We start from the raw sequence: 21371 nt of genomic DNA on the forward strand, positions 1-21371 counted from the left end.
CCTTCCCTCTTGTATTACACTGCTAAATTAGGGACGGCAAACACCGATATCCCTCGAGTAGCTTTGTGCGAAATTCAAAAACAAACCAACAAACAAACAATATATACGCCGAATAATTAATTGATCGCTATTATTAATTTTGTGTGTCACTTTCCTCATCTCATTTATAGCTTAAAAACGTAATCACGAGCTACGTGCTGACGTGTTCTTTTTTGCTTTCACCCCGTTTCTTCTATTAACGGTTTTAGTCTCAATAGAACTAAAATTGGCCAATAGAAACCTGATGAAGAGTTTATGGCAGAAACATTGTTTTTGTGTTCACTGATAAAATTATTTTCATTTGGCAAGCTTTTTACGACTATTCTATTTTTTTTATTAAACAGCAATATAATATTATATGGCAGTATTATCTATGAAGTAATGGTTATTCCAAGCGCTTACGCAGATGCATCTTACCTTCTGGAGAGAAATCCAATAACTCGAGCGTTTAGCAAGGTTAGTTTTTCAATAAATAGGTTGTAAATCTAATGGATAACTTGATTGTTTATATAAATGAATATTTTCTAACTCTATGTAACTGACACAGAGAAAGAACCAATCAAATAATTGGAAACTGTTGTTCTCTTCAGGTGTGTAGCAGCTGCTGTTTTTGATCGCTAACTTCCTTCACGTTTTGTCTATTTGTTTGTTTTTGAATTTCGAGCAAAGCTACTCGAGGGCTATCTGCGCTAGCTGTCCCTAATTTAGCAGTGTAGGACTGTAGGGAAGGCAGCTAGTTATCACCGCCCACTGCCGACTCTTGGGCTACTCTTTTACCAACAAATAGTGGGATTGACCGTCACATTATAACGTCCCCACGGCTGAAAGGACGAGCATGCTTGGTGTGACGGGGATTCGAACCCGCGTATCTCAGATTACGAGTGGAACGCCTTAACCCACCTGGCCATACCACACCGAACGTTTAGCTAAGGCACGTGTAACGGAAAGTGATCTTTCAACAACGAGACACAAACCACGAATCCTGGACTCATCATCATTAACTCCATTACCTTTATTTATTAAATCACATTTTTTGTACGATGTTCAAAAAGGGGGAAAACCGTTATATTAGCTAGTTAAACATGCTAGATTTCCTTTGTCTTCATGTTTTTAAATAATAACAAAAAGCAATATACTCCTTCATTATGAGGTCTAATGAAAAAAGAAGTGGTCGATGTCTGCTGACACGTGAGAGAAACTAATAAAAGACACACTTGATTTTTTTTTCAGTAAATTACGAAAAGAAACAGCTTATAATCTCATCAAAGCAGCCTTTTGAAGATTCTAATGAAAAACCTCTCAGGGAAACTACAGAAAAGAAAGATTGGTTAACACTTGGAGCCCACCAAAGCGGTCTTTATAATGCAGGAAATTAAAAACTCTTTCAACCTTTCTTGCTGTACCTTCATTAGCACGAGCTCACGGGCGTATTGGGTTCAAGATAATAGTGAACGCATCAATACTTCCCCCTTGAAGGATCTTTGTCTCTTGTTTGTACTCCTGTAGGCCTTTCGATAAAATGTTTTTGTTTCTTCCATAGTTTCAATAAGCACCGATGACGCAGTTCCGCACATTCATGGATCAATGACGCAGTTCCGCACATTCATGGATCCGTCACCGTTTTATTACCGGCACCCATCTTTCACACCCACTTATACAGTTGTGTTAACAATTCGCTTTCGGAAACCCCACCACCACCACCACCACCATCACCCGCTATTCGTGTTTCTCTATCAAGTACACGAATTCAGTGAAGTGAGAAAAATATGGTAAGTGACGTCATCAAAAGTATAACAACCATTACGTTTAGTCTAACATCTAATGTTTTCAATCTTTTCTTTGTTCTATAAATAATTACCCCTAGTTGCTCAATAGTTTAGATACCTACGGTGGGAAAAGCACAGACAGCCTGAAATCATTATATTACATGCTATTATAGTGTGTGTATATAAAATGTACATGCTTAATTAATTAGCTTTGTCTGAGTTAAAATCTTTAAGAAATCAATTGTTTTGGTACATCGACTGTAAAGAAACATTGGCAAGGAGAAACAATGACTAAAACAGCTTCGTAGCAATAAAAACACAAGAAATGTCAGAGAAAATATAACGTAAGTTGTTCTGACTGTCGAAAACACTGTAAAGTTTATGTGGAAACTACTTTTGCAGCTTGAATACCAATGTAGAAACTACTGCCGAAGCTTGAAAAACATTGTAGAAACTACTTCGTAGCAAACTGTACTGTGGAAACTACTTCCGTAGCTTGATACCACTGTAGAAACTACTTCCGAAGCTTGAAAAACATTGTAGAAACTTCTTCCGCAGCTTGAACACCACTGTAGGAACTACATCCGAAGCTTGAGATACATTGTAGAAACTAATTCCGTAGCTTGGATAACACAGTAGAAACTAATTCCGCAACTTGAAATCCACTGTACAAACCACTTCCGAAATTCAGAAGCAGCCGTAAAAAGTACTTCCGAAGATTAGAAGCTGCTTTGCAAAATCGAGATTTATGAACCGCAACAAAAACTACTTCTCCCCTTAGCAAACTGTAATAGAAACTACTTACAAAATCTAGATATCAAAAACTACTTCTCCCCTTAGCAAACTGTAATAGAAACTACTTACAAAATCTAGATACCAAAAACTACTTCTCCTCTTAGCAAACTGTAATAGAAACTACTTACAAAATCTAGATACCAAAAACTACTTCTCCCCTTAGCAAACTGTAATAGAAACTACTTACAAAATCTAGATACCAAAACTACTTCTCCTCTTAGCAAACTGTAATAGAAACTACTTACAAAATCTAGATACCAAAACTACTTCTCCCCTTAGCAAACTGTAATAGAAACTACTTACAAAATCTAGATATCAAAACTACTTCTCCCTTAGCAAATTGTAATAGAAACTACTTACAAAATCTAGCAAACTGTAATAGAAACTACTTACAAAATCTAGATATCAAAACTACTTCTCCCCTTAGCAAACTGTAATAGAAACTACTTACAAAATCTAGATATCAAAAACTACTTCTCCCTTAGCAAACTGTAATAGAAACTACTTACAAAATCTAGATATCAAAACTACTTCTCCCTTAGCAAACTGTAATAGAAACTACTTACAAAATCTAGATATCAAAACTACTTCTCCCCTTAGCAAACTGTAATAGAAACTACTTACAAAATCTAGATATCAAAAACTACTTCTCCCCTTAGCAAACTGTAATAGAAACTACTTACAAAATCTAGATATCAAAACTACTTCCCCTTAGCAAACTGTAATAGAAACTACTTACAAAATCTAGATATCAAAAACTACTTCTCCCCTTAGCAAACTGTAATAGAAACTACTTACAAAATCTAGATATCAAAAACTACTTCTCCCCTTAGCAAACTGTAATAGAAACTACTTACAAAATCTAGATATCAAAAACTACTTCTCCCCTTAGCAAACTGTAATAGAAACTACTTACAAAATCTAGATATCAAAAACTACTTCTCCCCTTAGCAAACTGTAATAGAAACTACTTACAAAATCTAGATATCAAAAACTACTTCTCCCTTAGCAAACTGTAATAGAAACTACTTACAAAATCTAGATACCAAAAACTACTTCTCCCCTTAGCAAACTGTAATAGAAACTACTTACAAAATCTAGATACCAAAAACTACTTCTCCCCTTAGCAAACTGTAATAGAAACTACTTACAAAATCTAGATATCAAAAACTACTTCTCCCTTAGCAAACTGTAATAGAAACTACTTACAAAATCTAGATATCAAAACTACTTCTCCCCTTAGCAAACTGTAATAGAAACTACTTACAAAATCTAGATATCAAAACTACTTCTCCCCGTAGCAAACTGTAATAGAAACTACTTACAAAATCTAGATATCAAAACTACTTCTCCCGTAGCAAACTGTAATAGAAACTACTTACAAAATCTAGATATCAAAACTACTTCTCCCCGTAGCAAACTGTAATAGAAACTACTTACAAAATCTAGATATCAAAACTACTTCTCCCTTAGCAAACTGTAACAGAAACTACTTACAAAATCTAGATATCAAAAACTACTTCTCCCTTAGCAAACTGTAATAGAAACTACTTACAAAATCTAGATATCAAAACTACTTCTCCCCTTAGCAAACTGTAATAGAAACTACTTACAAAATCTAGATATCAAAAACTAGATTCTCCCTTAGCAAACTGTAATAGAAACTACTTACAAAATCTAGATACCAAAACTACTTCTCCCCTTAGCAAACTGTAATAGAAACTACTTACAAAATCTAGATACCAAAACTACTTCTCCCCTTAGCAAACTGTAATAGAAACTACTTACAAAATCTAGATACCAAAACTACTTCTCCCCTTAGCAAACTGTAATAGAAACTACTTACAAAATCTAGATACCAAAAACTACTTCTCCTTAGCAAACTGTAATAGAAACTACTTACAAAATCTAGATATCAAAACTACTTCTCCCCTTAGCAAACTGTAATAGAAACTACTTACAAAATCTATATATCAAAACTACTTCTCCCCTCAGCAAACTGTAATAGAAACTACTTACAAAATCTAGATATCAAAAACTACTTCTCCTCTTAGCAAACTGTAATAGAAACTACTTACAAAATCTAGATACCAAAAACTACTTCTCCCTTAGCAAACTGTAATAGAAACTACTTACAAAATCTAGATACCAAAAACTACTTCTCCCCTTAGCAAACTGTAATAGAAACTACTTACAAAATCTAGATATCAAAAACTACTTCTCCCCTTAGCAAACTGTAATAGAAACTACTTACAAAATCTAGATATCAAAACTACTTCTCCCTTAGCAAACTGTAAGAGAAACTACTTACAAAATCTAGATATCAAAACTACTTCTCCCCTTAGCAAACTGTAATAGAAACTACTTACAAAATCTAGATATCAAAACTACTTTTCCCTTAGCAAACTGTAATAGAAATTACTTACAAAATCTAGATACCAAAACTACTTCTCCCTTAGCAAACTGTAATAGAAACTACTTACAAAATCTAGATACCAAAACTACTTCTCCCCTTAGCAAACTGTAATAGAAACTACTTACAAAATCTAGATATCAAAACTACTTCTCCCCTTAGCAAACTGTAATAGAAACTACTTACAAAATCTAGATATCAAAAACTACTTCTCCCCTTAGCAAACTGTAATAGAAACTACTTACAAAATCTAGATATCAAAAACTATTTCCAAAGGTTATGAACTGCAATAGAAATGATCATCAAAATATACCGACTATGGTGGAAGCTTCTTCCAAAAGGTAGATACTAGCAACCATTTCCAAGTGGAAGCCGTTATAATGCGTTTAATCACACTCTTTGTTGACTTCCGAAAAAGTTAAACACTAACGTGAAGCTAGAGTTGTTACATAATGTAAGAGATACGAATCATAGTCACAGAGAACAAGCGCTTTCCAACTGTATTTACCATAAACAACAAAACGTTGGATATATGTAGGGAAGTGAGTTTCGTCCTGAAAACTCTGTAAATTCGTTTGAAACTGCAGTTTTTCGTTCACCATAAGTACATCTTTAGTGACTCAGGAGTTTAGATGTTCGTGGAGGGCACAAGGCAGATAGCCCAAAGGTATCTTTGGGCTTAACAAAAACCAAATCACCGGAAGTAAAATCCTAGTTTATCTTTGTGGTGAACTTCTTTGTCAAACTTGTAACTCAAAATAAAGCTTCTAGTTGATGGAAGATAGAAATAAGATAACAAAATGAAAGTAGATTGAAGTGAAAGAAAGTTTAATTCACTGTTGAAATATATTTTATTGTTTTATATCCTTCACGTTATACAGAAACCTGCTAGAACTATATTAAAATAAAATAAAAAACATTTCTACACCAGATGGCGATCGCTCAGACTTCCCTCTTTCTAGATTAGTGATTAATACCTACCAACTTTTTAGTCTATAGACTACTAAGGTCATTGTTACAAATTAATAAACAGAGGTCAATAAAATTATTTCCTATCTCTAGATGCTTTGAAATGAAAGATGTGGCGTCAGTTAGGAGTTCTATTTAAACTATAAATTATAGTTAAGTCGTGAGCTACATCTTATATTTTATTATGAAAGTAGAAATGTCTTGGCTCTATTCTAAGTGAGCTCAACACTCACTACACTTATAAGGTTTCAGTGTACTCCGTTCACTAAATTTGTAAATGGCAGAGAGTAACTATTCTATTTGGATAAATGTAATTTAGCTTTTATTATATCTTTATGCAGAGTAGACATAGTATGATATATTCGGATCAAATGATTTCCAAAAAAATTCTGTTCAAAACACTCGCAAGTAACAGAAGGTTCGATCCAGTGACTTAAGTTAATTTACCTAGTGAGAGAATTGAACTAAGTTTTATTAGTTAGTATGAAAATATTGTAAATGAGAAAGTCAGAGCTGTTTAGATAAAACGAATAAAATTTTTATTTATTACATCAAAGAACAATGAAAACTGAGCACGTACCCACGTGCGTTCTTTACTTCAGGTCATGCTGGTGGTTGTATGTAGTTTTCTTCCCACATGATGAATCAGCTCAACTAAACTGACTCACAAAACGTCTTCTTCTGCAAAAATGTAAGTGAAACTAATATCAAGAAACTATCCAGATTTCAAATACTAGTTTGCTTTCTTTGACCAACAGACAGTGTCATTTCATGAACTATGTTCTATGACAGCATTGGTCAGTTGTTAGTTTTAGGTAAAGTCATAGATTGGCTAAGATATTCTTGTTCCAGTTAATTTCAATTCAGGGTTAAAGACGTCTTCAAATAAAGGAACAAATGGATGGCTAAAACAAGATAATAATAAACACCTTGGACCATGTAAAAATTTGTTTCGGTTTCTGTATTAAAACCCTCTTTGTTCGTAGTTAAGCACAATGCTACACAATGGGCTGTTTATGCTCTGTCCACCACAAGTATCGAAACTCGGTTTCTAGCGTTTCAAGTTCGAAGACATAATGCTAAGACACTGTGTGTGTGTGTATAGGGGGTTTGAAACGCTTTTCTATCTTTTCATTTAACGGGTAGTTCCACTTGAGTGAAGTTCTGAAACCTAAAATTACATACCCCCTAGTAACACCTTCTAATTAGAACTTGTTCGTTGGATGAAGTTTTCATTCAGCGGAAGATGAATGAACTCTAAGAAAAAAGGAAGCACTCTTAATTCGTAACGTGCAACCTAAAGTGCAACTAAAAAACTGAAAATCTTATACAACAAACCTTCTTATTATACATATGTAGCAACTGTACGTGTGCTACACAATCTAAATAACTGTCTAAAAACAACACTTTTAGAGCAACTGTACGTGTGTTACACAATCTAAATAACTATGTCTAAAACAACACTTTTAGAGTAACTGTTCGTGAGCTACACATTCTAAACAACTGTGTCTACAGACAACACTTTCAGAGTAATTGTACGTGTGCTACACAATCTAAATAACTGTGTCTAAAAAACAACACTTTTAGAGTAACTGTAGTAGACTACACAATCTAAATAACTGTGTCTAAAAACAACACTTTTAGAGTAACTGTTCGTGAGCTACACATTCTAAACAACTGTGTCTACAGACAACACTTTCAGAGTAATTGTACGTGTGCTGCACAATCTAAATATATGTGTCTAGAAACAACGCTTTTAGAGTAACTGTAGTGAGCTACACATTCTAAACAACTGTGTCTATTGACAGCACTTTCAGAGTAACTGTTCGTGAGCTACACATTCTAAACAACTGTGTCTATAGACAACACTTTCAGAGTAACTGTTCGTGAGCTACACATTCTAAACAACTGTGCCTATAGACAACACCTTCAGAGTAACTGTAGTGAGCTACACATTCTAAACAACTGTGTCTATAGACAACACTTTCAGAGTAACTGTTCGTGAGCTACACATTCTAAACAACTGTGTCTATAGACAACACCTTCAGAGTAACTGTAGTGAGCTACACATTCTAAACAACTGTGTCTATAGACAACACCTTCAGAGTAACTGTAGTGAGCTACACATTCTAACTGTGTCTGTAGATGATACCTTCAGAGCAACTGTACGTTAGTCACACATTCTAAATAACGATTTCTATAGCAACACTCTCAGAGTAACTGTAAGTGAGATACACATTATAAACAACTGTGTCTATAGACAACACTTTCAGAGTAACTGTACATCAGCTATAACTTTGAAATAGTTATGTACTTCCTACATAGTAAATGGAGAGACTGAAAAGTCAGTAAACATAAAAATAGGACTACTGTATTGTAATTACTGAGTGTATTATAATAGAGTTAGACAAAATGTGGACTGCTGTGTCAAGGTGATTTTGTTTTTTCTACTTTATTAGCGCTGCTAAATAACACGAAATTTCTATTTTAACTTAACCTGTAAATAAACACAAGTCTGAAGTACTAGAATGTTTCTACCGTTACGAAGTTTCCAAAGCGAATAAACCAGTGTATTTTAATATAAGTACCGGCCAGATAGCGAACGACAAGCAGACTAGGTTCACCATGAGAATCAAATATATTTAGAGGAATGTTCCAGTTGCACTTGGTGAGAATAATACCGTTCTAATATTTCCCACTTATGTGTTGTTTATTTTGTACCATCCAGTAAAACAAATATTTTAAAATCCTGTACATTTAGCGACAAGGAAAGCGTTATATTCCATCGACTTCAAGTTTCACAAGTTAGCTCAAGTTGTGTTCACTGACGGACCGAGGTTTACAGTAGAAGGTAATACAATATTGTTGTTATTTGCGAGCAGATTTTTGAATAATCATCAGTCTTAACTAACAGTAGTATATAAGTTCCTAAACATTCAAGTTCCTTATCATTCGGCCACGCCCATCGCATGACGTGTAAACTTTCTTCGGCTAAACAAATATACAAACGTCTAAATTAGACAAAAGTAGTCTAAAACAGTATTTACTTATTTATTGGACATTAATACTTAGATCCTGGTATATCTTCGTTTAGTCCTGAACTCTTAAATTCTATTTTATCTTAGTTTAGTTTTCAACGCTTATCCTACTTTATGTTCTGGCCTAGGTTCTTGGACTGTATTTTCTGCTCTTCACTTCTGGACATATTTTAATTCAGACGTGAGTAAACGAAGATCACAATCAAATGTTTAGAATTTCAATGGAAATTCGATGGTATTTGATTTATTAAACAGATATACTGTTTACTTACTTAGTACTGATTTTTGAAGACGAAACAGGAAGAAGTGATTGAAAATATTACGAGTACTTTTTTATCTTTCACCCAACGTTTCCTTTTGAGTACACGCAGTTCTGTTCATCTAAGAAAATTATTCTAAACTACCAAACGAAAATAAACAGTAACAAACAATTACTGAGCGTTAGGCACGAGCTTCAACAGAACTTAAATGGTAATAAAATGAAACGAGCCGTAACTAACTCGTGATTTTTGTTACAAATTCTTTAATTAAAGAACTTAAGCCTGTTACTGATTCACAGACGTTGCACGTGAAAGAATGAACACCGAGATATTTAACTAATGAAATCTTGGAAGTGAGACACGCTTTAAATAAGACAGGCGAATCACGAGCAAAAATGGAACTAATTAGCTCTGAATCGAGCAACCGTGGATTAATTTGATGTCGAAATTAGGAGTTCAGAAATTCCTGTCACCTCTTGCACTGACGTTAAAAAAACAGAGACAAAAACAAAAGATCAGAGAATTAATTAATGTGTCAGATATGCTGGCTGTAGATAGTCATGTGAAACATTGAACAATGTAATTAGAAACGAATAGTCGTTTAACAAACGAGAATGTAGTGAAAAAAAATATCCACTCACACGAAGAGCATTCAAGGAAGTAAAGTATGTCTTTTTAATTTTTCACATATATTAAAATAATCAGAGACATTTGCTTCTAATAAAATACAATATAAAACTCTTCTGTGAAACAGCGTGTGATAATTCATCATAGGTCTTACTTCAGGAAAACATATGATATAACATCAGAGATATAATTTTTTTTTCTGTGGGAAAGCGTGTTTGGTTTCGTTTGTTTTGAATTTCGCGCAAAGCCGCTCGAGGACTATCTGCGCTAGCCGTCCCTAATTTAGAGCAGCTACACTTTTACCAACGAATAGTGGGATTGACCGTCACATTATAATGCCCCCCTCGGCTGAAAGGGCGAGCATATTTGATGCGACTGGGATTCGAATCGCTGACCCTCAGATCAGGGCCAGGATAGCATGTAATATAAAGTTTGTCTCTAGAAAGAGTGTGGTAGAAATGTTTGTGTAGAAAAATATGTGGACAAATTTCCAATCTAGGAGAGCATGTGATATAAAGTTACTCTTTACGAAAGTATTTGGTTGAAAATTTCACACTAAGACAATATGCAATAGATAGTTTTACACTAAGACAACACGTGATAAGAAAGTTTCACACTAATTCTAAATGTGATAAGAAAGTTTCACACGAAGATAACATGTGATAGATAGTTTTACATAAAAACAACACGTGATCGAAAGTTTCACAGTAAAATAGGTGTACAAAGTTTCACACCACGAAAACATGTGATATAAAGTTTCACACTAAGACAACATGTGATACAAAGTTTTGTTGTAAAATTATGTGATATACACTTTTGATATACAGTTTCACTCTAGATCATGTGATATACAGTTTTCTTATAAATTATATGATATACAGTTTCACTTTAGACCGTATGATATACAGTTTCACGTTAGACCATGTGATATAAAGTTTCACTCTAGCTCACGTGATATAGTTTTGTTGTAAAATTACATGATATACAGCTTCACTCAAGATCATGTGATACAAAGTTTGTTTGAATTGTATTTCTTGGGTTTCAAATCGATAATGTGTTATATTGCCAATCAAATGTTATACGTGTAATAGAAAGAAGTTGTTGAATGGCTTAAAAGAAATCATATGAAAACAATTCTTACATGTTTAATCATATATTATTTAAACTCCTGTTATTGTGAACAGCCAGTGGCTAATACTATGATATTCTCATTGGTGGTTATTCCCATATAAGTACTAAACTAACATAATCCACAATACAGTGTAACACGTTTTATCTACCTGATTGTTTTCATGTTTTCTTTATGTTCTATTTACAGTTTAGTTTGTTGTTAAACACAAAGATACATAACAATATACTAATATTGTACCTTCCATGTGTATCTAAACCCAGTTTTTAGCGTCACTGATCACCCACTATTGTTTGTTCTTATTGTTTATATATCAGTGATAATTCTATTTGATGTATTTTGGAAGAATTCGGTATTATTATGAAATGTATCAAACTGACGATGCAAATAAAGTCAAAAGAAAAACCTTTTTAACGATTTTTAAAAGTTCTTTTGTTTTTCTATTATTTTTTTATAGAGTTGGTATCGCTGTTATCAGACCTTTCCCACATGAACCAGAGCTAAAGTGAAGGCTTAGACACTAAAGTTCGGGTTTCATTACCCGAAATAATCAGAACACAGGTAACCCGTGTTTAGCCTAACGCTGTAACGAGAAACAAATATTGCCATTATTAGCGAAATAAACCATGTTTTTTGTTTGTGTGCATTTTAGGAATACTTAAACTGGTGTATACGTAACTATAAGTCTTTAGACATTTTTCGGGTTTCGTGATTGGACGGTGAGACTTGGAAAAAGTTGAGATACTTACGACTGGCTCGATGTAAACCAGAGAGAAAGAAAAAGACCCACAGCTTCAGTGACGTCATTGATAGTAAGAGCCAATTCTAAACACAGGCTCTTTCAAACCATTCTAGACACTTTTTTTTTTAAATCACGACAGAAACCACATGAGCAAAGAAGTGCATTTTGCTAAGGTAATAGTGAATCGACAAACAACGATTTATAAACGTAGAGAATTGGTTAATTTTTGAAAATATATCAGTCACTTCAATAGATCCTTAGTCTGTATTCTTCACTAATAGATCAGGGCAATAGGTTTTGTCAAATATATCTGCTGGAAGGAGTTAGCTTGTACCCAGTGAGAGGCCAGCCAAGAAAAAGACAGCGTTAGCTTATGTGAGGCGAAACAGTATTAACTCAGAATTAATTTGTTCGTCGTGGACTTGGACCACTGATAAAATATTCAGTTCTAGCCCAGATATAAGATTCAGTGTCGTTTGTAAGTTTGAAAACTCTTGTATATAAATCATCATCTGTAATAACTATTAGTAATAACCGTTATTATAAATTGTATTGTTTGTATATTCAAATATATTTGTGTTAATGCAGTAAATAATGTGTATCAGTCTTGTTGGCAAATATCATATATTTGACACAGATTAATATTTAATTAACTACAAAATTCAGTTAATATTTCGATTATTTGAAATAGTAATACGTAACGTACGTAACATAATAAATCGGAGACTCATCCGAAATAAAGTATAACACGTAATGTTGCAGCAACACAAATCATTTATTGATACATTTGACAAACATTTGTTGTATATATAGTGTTTCTCTCATCTATCAATGGTTAATATAGCTACCCAAGTCATTTATTGATACATTTGACAAACGACATATATGCATGAAATGTTTGTCAAATGTATCAATAAATGACTATTGTAACTATAGCAACCATTAATACATGAGAGAAACTCTCTATATATATATACATATACATCAATTGTTTGTCAAATGTATCAATAAATGACTGTTGTAACTACAGCAATCATTACTACATGAGAGAAACACCATACACACATCAGTTGTTTGTCAAGCGTATCATTAAATGACAGGTGTAACTATATTAGCCATCAATAGATAAGAGGAACATCCTTTGTCAGGCAACCATGTATCACTTCCTATGTAAGGATGGCTTGGTTTGTTAATCAAATGTAATTTTAACCATCTTCTCAACAGGTCATCAGAACTTCACAATGCTATATAGTGTTTCCTTTTATAACAACATCTGTGTAATGACTCAGTCACAGGTTCTGGAAATGTCTGTAAGTATCACACCAACAAGTTTGATTTTTGAGTTATGTAGCAACAAAGAAGAAATAATAATAAAAAAATCAAACTTGTTGGTGTGATATTGACACCACTGAGGTGACAAAATGAACGTAGGATATTTCTGTGTTTTTTTTTATCTGGATGATCCTCTCGTGATTGTTGGAATTATCTGCAGAGGTCAATAGTGATTTAATAATGTATCAATACAGTAAAGTTTGTTACAAGGAGATTATCAGATTTATTTGAGTTAAAATCTCCGGTCTGAACAAACCCGACGGCTGTTCTTTCTCACTGACGTTTACAGTAACCAATAAAACTAGAGAGACGTAAACCATCTTTCCTTCGTTGATGACATGAAGGAGATAATTTGTTATGACGGATCTACGTTAATTCTGAACTGCAATTTTTACAATCCAACCTTAGAATCCTTTCTGGATAATTCCCGGTACATCAATACTAAAAAGGTAATTCGTTCATCGTGGTAAAGAATTATTATATTTATAAATGATTCATTTTATGTTATAACTAGAGATTGTGTCACATAGATGAAGGATGGGTTTGTTATCGTAGTAATATCGTTGGAGATTCTCGATAGTAAAACTGTGTTTCAATTGGACAAAGAATGTTTAAGATATTTTCGTTTTCAACATGTGTTCCTTTGTTATCACCCTGTTCATAAAATATTCAGATTCAGTTTTATATGTTAGAAGGTGTTTCATAGTGATTCTTGCTACAACTCTAATATAAGCCTAATTTACTGATAAGAATATTCCGTTGTAGGGTTACAATTTCAGTCTTAGATTAATTTAAAACGGGCAATAAAAGAATTATGTTTTTCTCTGCTATTAGAAGAAATGTATCGAAGAACATTTTAAAATAATACATGATAACAGTACAAGTTTGTATAAAGTAATGGGTATAATAAGATTATATACTGAAACTACAGTCAGTCTATGTTCAAATATTTAATATGGTATTAGCTTTATTTCCTACTTGATTTATACACCTTTTTGTGTATGTTCTCAGTTTCACGCTGTGAAAAACAACAGTAATCTCCCGTCATCGTAGATCGCCATCGTTCTTGATGTCACTGTTCCATTGTAAAACTATCTTGATGTGCTTGTGGAAGCACTCACCACATCACTCACTACCTCTAGATCATTTGCAAATGATTTTAAATGAGAGTATAAGAAGAACACATTTGGTGACATCTTATACCCCATTTTCCTGTAGTTTTTGAGCATGTAATCAATATCACACCACAGTTTTCATCTGTGATTTTTTAAAGAAAATTTTGACAACCGATGTGAATGGTTTCCATTTCTTTTTGACTGAATACTGTTTCAAAATAATAGTCTATCAGCACTTATTGAATGTGTGACAACAAAGACACCTCCTTTAATTTTTGTTGCATTGATTTTTGGAAACCTTTCAGAAAGATACCTGAAACCATTATCATCTCTGTTCATTCATTTAACAAAACTCTTCATGAGTTCCAGTTTAATATGAAGTGGAGGCAGAAACATATTTTTAGGATTCACTAAAGTTGTGGCTCTATTCTGCTTCCCTGGTATCTTATTTTATATTTCACTGGCTATTCGTTCTTTCTGAAACTATTTTTATGATCTCAATTGTCCCAGAGACGCACAAAACAACATTGTTTGGTATGCCCACTTGCAGGCCTAACAGGAGTATAATAACCTTTAGATAACCACATATGATGATCATATTTGATGTCCTCAAGTATAATCTTTGGTCTTTGATAAGTTTCTTTCATTTTCATAGCATGAGCAACAATAATTGATGGTTTAATGTTCCTGTCGTGTTGAAATACAGCTTTCAGAGTAAATTTAAATCAGTTGATAAAGGTCTTCACTGTTGAGGACGATGTTCAGTTCCCAGTTCCTCAATTAGTACATCAGCAGTTGTTCAGAGTACCTTACATGCTGTAGTGAGAATCAAGACTTTGATGGTGATTTCTGTAAATTTAAACTCTTGTTCTTGTAGATAATACATTCCATTACTGTTAATAACAACCAAGAGTTCCTCATGTTGCTTTGGTAAACAAATCACGAACCACAAGAGTCAGTTTATGTTGTGGTGTCACAGGAATGGGATTCGTAGAAGAAAAAGATGAAGATGGTTCATTGTCTTCACAGGATGACTCTTTTGTTTCCCAACTTGCTGATACCTGTTTCATTACAGACACAATATCTGGTTATTTAATGTATTGTTTAGTTGTGCCTAAATATCCAGAAACATTAGTAATACAAAAATAACAGTCAGATGATATTTGGACTCGCACCACGTCATGGGAACAACAAGTGACATACTTGTTCTCTTCATATTCAGCCAGATGTACAAACTGTACAACACATGTGGAGCACAATGTTTTTCTTGGTCACAAATTTTACACCCAAAATATTGATAGTAAGCTACCTTTACTTTGTGTGTGATGTTTGTACTTCATGAAACTGCGCTATATTTCCCACGAGTGTAGCAACTTTACTTGAACTGGAAGCAGCCAGCATTTCAAATGATTTTCTAAGAAAAGCATAAAAGAATTTATGTTTAAAGAAGTAGAGAGTGAAAGATTTAAAAGAGCAACAAACTTTTTGCAGAAGTTCATTATTTTATGTGTATGATGCAAGGAATAATATCAAACGTTATTTTGACTGTGCGAGGAGCGAGAAGAAGTGACCAACTGAGTGAGTGAGAGGCAACTCATAGAAAGGCCTCTGACTTCGCTCCTTTTATTCTCAGTCGAGGGACTTCTCGAATGTTCTAGCAAACTGAGCACGTGAGGATTTCGTGATTCCTAGGTAAAGCAGGTGAATTTGGGAATGAAACTAAAGTGTAGTATTTCACCACAGTTATATTGAGAACTATTATATCCGTAAACTATTTATCTTTCTTTTGTTTCATTTCAACTATCCTGATTAGACATGTATTTTATGGCGTTATTATTTGCTCTAAGTGACACTTACTTATCATAACCAGAAGACCGGTATCCGTGATCATAACCAGTACCATTGCCTTCAGTTTTCTGTAACAATAAAACATTCAGGTGATAATATTACAAGCGTAGCGAGTGGGGAACATTTACAGTTTGAAAAATCAACCTAGAGTAAGTTATTTGATAGTTGAACTGCCCCACTTCCATCTCATGTAGTATCGTTGTTAACGATACTGATCAAGTTAGGGTTGGTAGTTTTCTGTTTTAAACCAACAAACGCGTCCACCATCCTCAGACATCCAGTTGGAAGTGAACACGCAATTCTGCAATTATTCTGCATATCTCTGCCACCTAGTGGCAAACAAAATAATCTGAGAAAAACATTATCATAAATCTCTTTAAGAAAAAAAAAAAGATAGAACTAATGTCTTTGTAATGTTACCATAACGACTGTTTCTTCAGGGTCCTGTTAACGCTTTCTGTGACGCTAGTATGGCCGACGATAGTCGTCTTAAAAAATAATGGTTTTTAATTTAAGTTTGTTTGTTTTTGAATTTCGCGCAAAGCTACACGAAGGCTATCTGCGCTAGCCGTCCCTAATTTAGCAGTGTAAGACTAGAAGAAAGGCAGCTAGTCATCACCACCCACCGCCAACTCTTGGGCTACTCTTTTACCAACGAATAGTGGGATTGACTGTCACATTATAACGCATCCACGGCTGAAAGGGCGAGCATGTTTGGCGCGACGGGGATGCGAACCCGCGACCCTCAGATTACGAGTCGAGTGCCTTAACTACCTGGCCTTGCCAAGCCTACAACGTGTAAAGGTTCAGTTATGACATACAAAATAAATGTTAATTTTATTTGTATCTAATTTTATTACATAACTATAAAACTGCTGTTGTATTCGCTAGGACTATCGGAAACCGATTTTTAACGTCGTAAGCCTTCAGAAGTAATGAAAATAACCGATACGACTGGCAGCTCGAGACATTGATAAACGGGTTCTCATGGCCATAGTATGATTTCTCACAATATGACAAGTCACTGTTCGACATTAATTATTATTTTTCTCATATAAAACATTTTGATTGAAAGCCGTTAGATGGGGCACAAAACACTGACGAAAGCAGAACTATAACCCGAGTCGATAACTATTGAAATTGTTCTAGAAACGGAGTAATATACTGTGTTTTATTCATGTAAAATTATGATCGTGTGTAATACAGAGAAAACTGTGTTATCCATGTGGTTACCTCTGACGAAAATCAGAAAATACAGCCATTACTGTTGGAACTTAGACTCACGTGTTGTTTCGTGTTAAATTAGTTGATGTACGAGTTTGGTGTTATCCGTGAGGTTAGAGTTCGTAATGATGGTTTCTATAATTCTCTTACCAATGAGGAAAACTAGAACTAATATATTATCATACACGACGTTTTAAGTACGTTTTATTTACAAAATACACCATACTTCAAATACATTTACTTATTTACTTTCCTAATTTTTTTCCAGAGTGGCAGATATTGATGAAGAACCAATAAAAGTTTGAACAGTGATACGTCACTAAACTGAATGTTTCCAGTAGTTCACACATATTACACGAAGGGATGGATTTTCATAATTTGACCAATCACAGGAGGCTCACGTTATTTACGCAATGTTTAATTCACACACCTTACACGAGAGGCTACATGTAGAGGATTTGACCAATCATTGGAGGTTCACGCCATTTACGTAATGTTGTTAAAACGTATATAATTTTATAATGAAAATTATAATAACAGTAATATTAGATGCATTTAGGCTGATCTTTAAATTACATTTCAAATTTCAGCCACGGAAACAGGTCCATCTTCTGAAAAATGAAATACAATATGAGCTCCATTGGCATTCTAATAACTTATACGGATAATTGACACGAACAGACACATACGTTGAAAATACAAAGAAGTGTTAAGCAACGCTGCTAACAACAGATGAAAAACGAGACTAGTCCCCAACCCCCGTGTCTTGTACTTTAAATAATATTGGAATACTTCTTCAAAATTGAGCATTAATTCCGGTACAAAAATACAACCACGTGGTTTATGTTTCGCTTCCTAGAGTGTTTAGGGACTATAATTACAATAGAGAACATACACAATAATAAAGTATATTCCCACATGAACCGTCACCATCACAACACTTGCCCTACAAGAACTAATATTAATCACTCTAGGGCTTAAGCAAATAATACAATTAATTATCACAGTGCTTACTACGTTAGTGACAAATATAGTGGATTGTGTCGGGAATTTCCGCCTAAAGCTAGAGGGCAGTCTATAAAGTTGAGTCACTATGGAGCTAAAGGGATTCGTATCTGTGTACAAAAACAACGGATTATTTTTTTCACACCTACATATACTATCACAAGAATCACAACGAACAGTGGTGTTACATTACGAAGGAGGAACCCCTTCCTGCTGAGGGTCACGTACATAAGGTAATGGAATCAAAGACGGGCCTCATATCACCGTAGGATCCACTATCTTCTATACTGTGGAACACTGGAATGTTGGATTTTGGCACAGGATGTTTCTCGGTTTTATCCAAGTTGCGGACTGTGTCGTCCGGCACACGACTAGTTTGATCACAACGGTTTCGATTTCCATCTATTGTAAAAAGTCCTTTGTCCTCCGTAGAAGAATAAACATTCTTATGGACTGGAGAGGTAGAGGGCCGCCCTCTGCTTAGTGGGTAAAAAGTACAGAATTCTAATGGACTAATTTCTACCTGGCTTCCAAACCCAGGATCTAAAGGATATGCATCTTCAGGACCAATGGTAAAGACAGGCCCACAGTGATTGTAATCTTCTGATTGGATATCTTTGCCATTCACTTGATACAATAAACCTTCTGGTAGAAGACCTGATCTTTGAGTTGTCGCGTGTTGAACCGCGTGAGGGTTGTAAACGGATGGTAAAGTTCCAGTTTCTAACCCGGTTGAATATGGAGGGGACGATAAGGGACGAGTCTGTAACAGGACAGGTGATCCTACTGAAGTGAAGTAAAGTCCAGGAACCCTCCCCTTTTCCCGGTGTGAAGCCCCACGCGGACTGTGATGACCAACAAACCGGCGATGCGTTAGATCTACACCTGTACTATCGTCAGAGAAAGCCAGGTTTGGTTCCAGCATGTTTTTTCCTTTGTAGTAGTTCTGTTTTTTCTCAAATCCCTCATTAGGATATCCATCTTTGTTTCGTTCCAAAGATTGGGAATTATGTTTTCGCCCCACGACGCCATCATCGCAAAACATCCGTTGGATACCTTTATTTTCAACACTAGAGGTTGACTCCACGTCATGACAGAGGTCTCCTCCGGTGGACCCCAGAAGACTATTAGTTCCTGAACAGGGATGACTAGGTTGTCGGGGGAATTCCCCCAAGCTCAACTCATCTTCAGCAAACTCATCATCACTAGCCACAGTCCGAGGTTCTATTTCACTGTCATCAATGTCCGAGTCATAAGTTCGAGCTCCATCTGAGTTGAACTGTTCTTTGTTTTTAGCGGACCGTATGCTATCAGCTTCTCTACCAGAGAAAGAGAAATTTGTCTGGCTCACGTGTTGACGCCCATATTGCCCGAATTTCACGTCAAACAGCTGGAAAAAAAGAAACATGGGTTGAGAGTAGAAGTACCGATATAAAAAACTATGAACATCTTACGAACAAAAGACGTCGAAGTTCGTAATTGAAGAGCCCTATTGTTAAAAATTTTCAAAGCCAACAAGGAATTGAATCGATGACTAGGAAGTCATATTTCAAATACGTACCGAGACAAGCGCCTTTGTTTAGATCCTTTTAAAAACCATCGTTAATAGAACAATAACTTGCACTTATTTTTTCTTCTACCAGTCACTATGTGGCACTGAAGTTCCTCTAAGATTATCTTGAGAATTCATATATTGAAAAGAAAGCAGTACACCAACCTCAATGGGAGTGAGTGTCTGGGCAAGGGGTCCACGTTGATTGGGCAGTCTCGTCGGGTGGTGACTGATTAGCATGTCATCGTAAGGAACTCTGTCTGGTCTACTGACATCGCACCTGGTCTGGTGGTCACTCTTGCAAGGAAGAAAGTTCTGAACTTTCCTCTTGTGCCTACAAAAATAAACCACATCAGAACTCATCAAAACGTAAAATAGTGTTCAAGTAACTACATTAAACAGACGTGAGTGTGAAGTGAAACTTGAAATGGTATTCAGTGACAGTTCTTTACTGTATCAACGTTTCACCTTAAGACATTGCCAATAGGTAGATAGACACCTTGCTAAGCACCAACATACCCAGTCCGTGTTTAAAGTTCAGTGTGCATTGCACTATCTCTATTCTTGAAGATCTCGTTAAAAAACCACGGACTTCAACTCAATAGATTTATTCTTACCTTACATCTTACACTCACTTGTAAAATAACATGAAAAGATGATGAAAGATGATGTAAAATAACATGAAAAATGATGTAAAATAACATGAAAAGATGATGTAAAATAACATGAAAAGATGATGAAAGATGATGTAAAATAACATGAAGAGATGATGAAAGATGATGTAAAATAACATGAAAAGACGATGAAAGATGATGTAAAATAACATGAAGAGATGATGAAAGATGATGTAAAATAACATGAAAAGATGATGAAAGATGATGTAAAATAACATGAAATGATGATGAAAGATGATGTAAAATAACATGAAGAGATGATGAAGATGATGTAAAATAACATGAAGAGATGATGAAGATGATGTAAAATAACATGAAAAGATGATGAAAGATGATGTAAAATAACATGAAAAGATGATGAAAGATGATGTAAAATAACATGAAGAGATGATGAAAGATGATGTAAAATAACATGAAAAGATGATGAAAGATGATGTAAAATAACATGAAGAGATGATGAAAGATGATGTAAAATAACATGAAGAGATGATGAAAGATGATGTAAAATAACATGAAATGATGATGAAAGATGATGTAAAATAACATGAAAAGATGATGAAAGATGATGTAAAATAACATGAAGAGATGATGAAGATGATGTAAAATAACATGAAAAGATGATGTAAAATAACATGAAAAGATGATGAAATGGGCCAGAGATGCTCGTCCAACCTCGGAACTGAACGTGTTCATCACCTTGGTATACAGATGTTCTAATCAAACTCTGTAATGTATAAGTACGAAGAAAAAAATCCTAAATAATTTGTAGAAACACTCGTACGACTTGTTGAAGAAAAGTGGGAATCCGAACAACAATACGCGTGTAAACTGGTAACAAAAAGT

At 34.6% G+C, this 21371-nt stretch overlaps 1 protein-coding gene across 1 annotated transcript in view; it reads right to left on the reverse strand.

Annotated features, from left to right (window-relative positions):
• Positions 1 to 17489: 17489 nt before the first annotated feature.
• Positions 17490 to 21371, reverse strand: part of LOC143226616 (uncharacterized) — an 85544-nt gene continuing 81662 nt past the window's right edge. The window contains exons 3-4 of the mRNA XM_076457824.1: positions 20020 to 20188; positions 17490 to 19692 (exon numbers count right to left, since the gene is read on the reverse strand). Of these exons, the coding sequence (XP_076313939.1) occupies positions 18523 to 19692; positions 20020 to 20188 (1339 nt within the window). The 3' untranslated portion in view covers positions 17490 to 18522. The remainder of the gene's footprint in view (positions 19693 to 20019; positions 20189 to 21371) is intronic.

This window comes from Tachypleus tridentatus, chromosome 9, assembly GCF_004210375.1.
Source record: "Tachypleus tridentatus isolate NWPU-2018 chromosome 9, ASM421037v1, whole genome shotgun sequence".
NCBI lineage: Eukaryota > Metazoa > Arthropoda > Merostomata > Xiphosura > Limulidae > Tachypleus > Tachypleus tridentatus.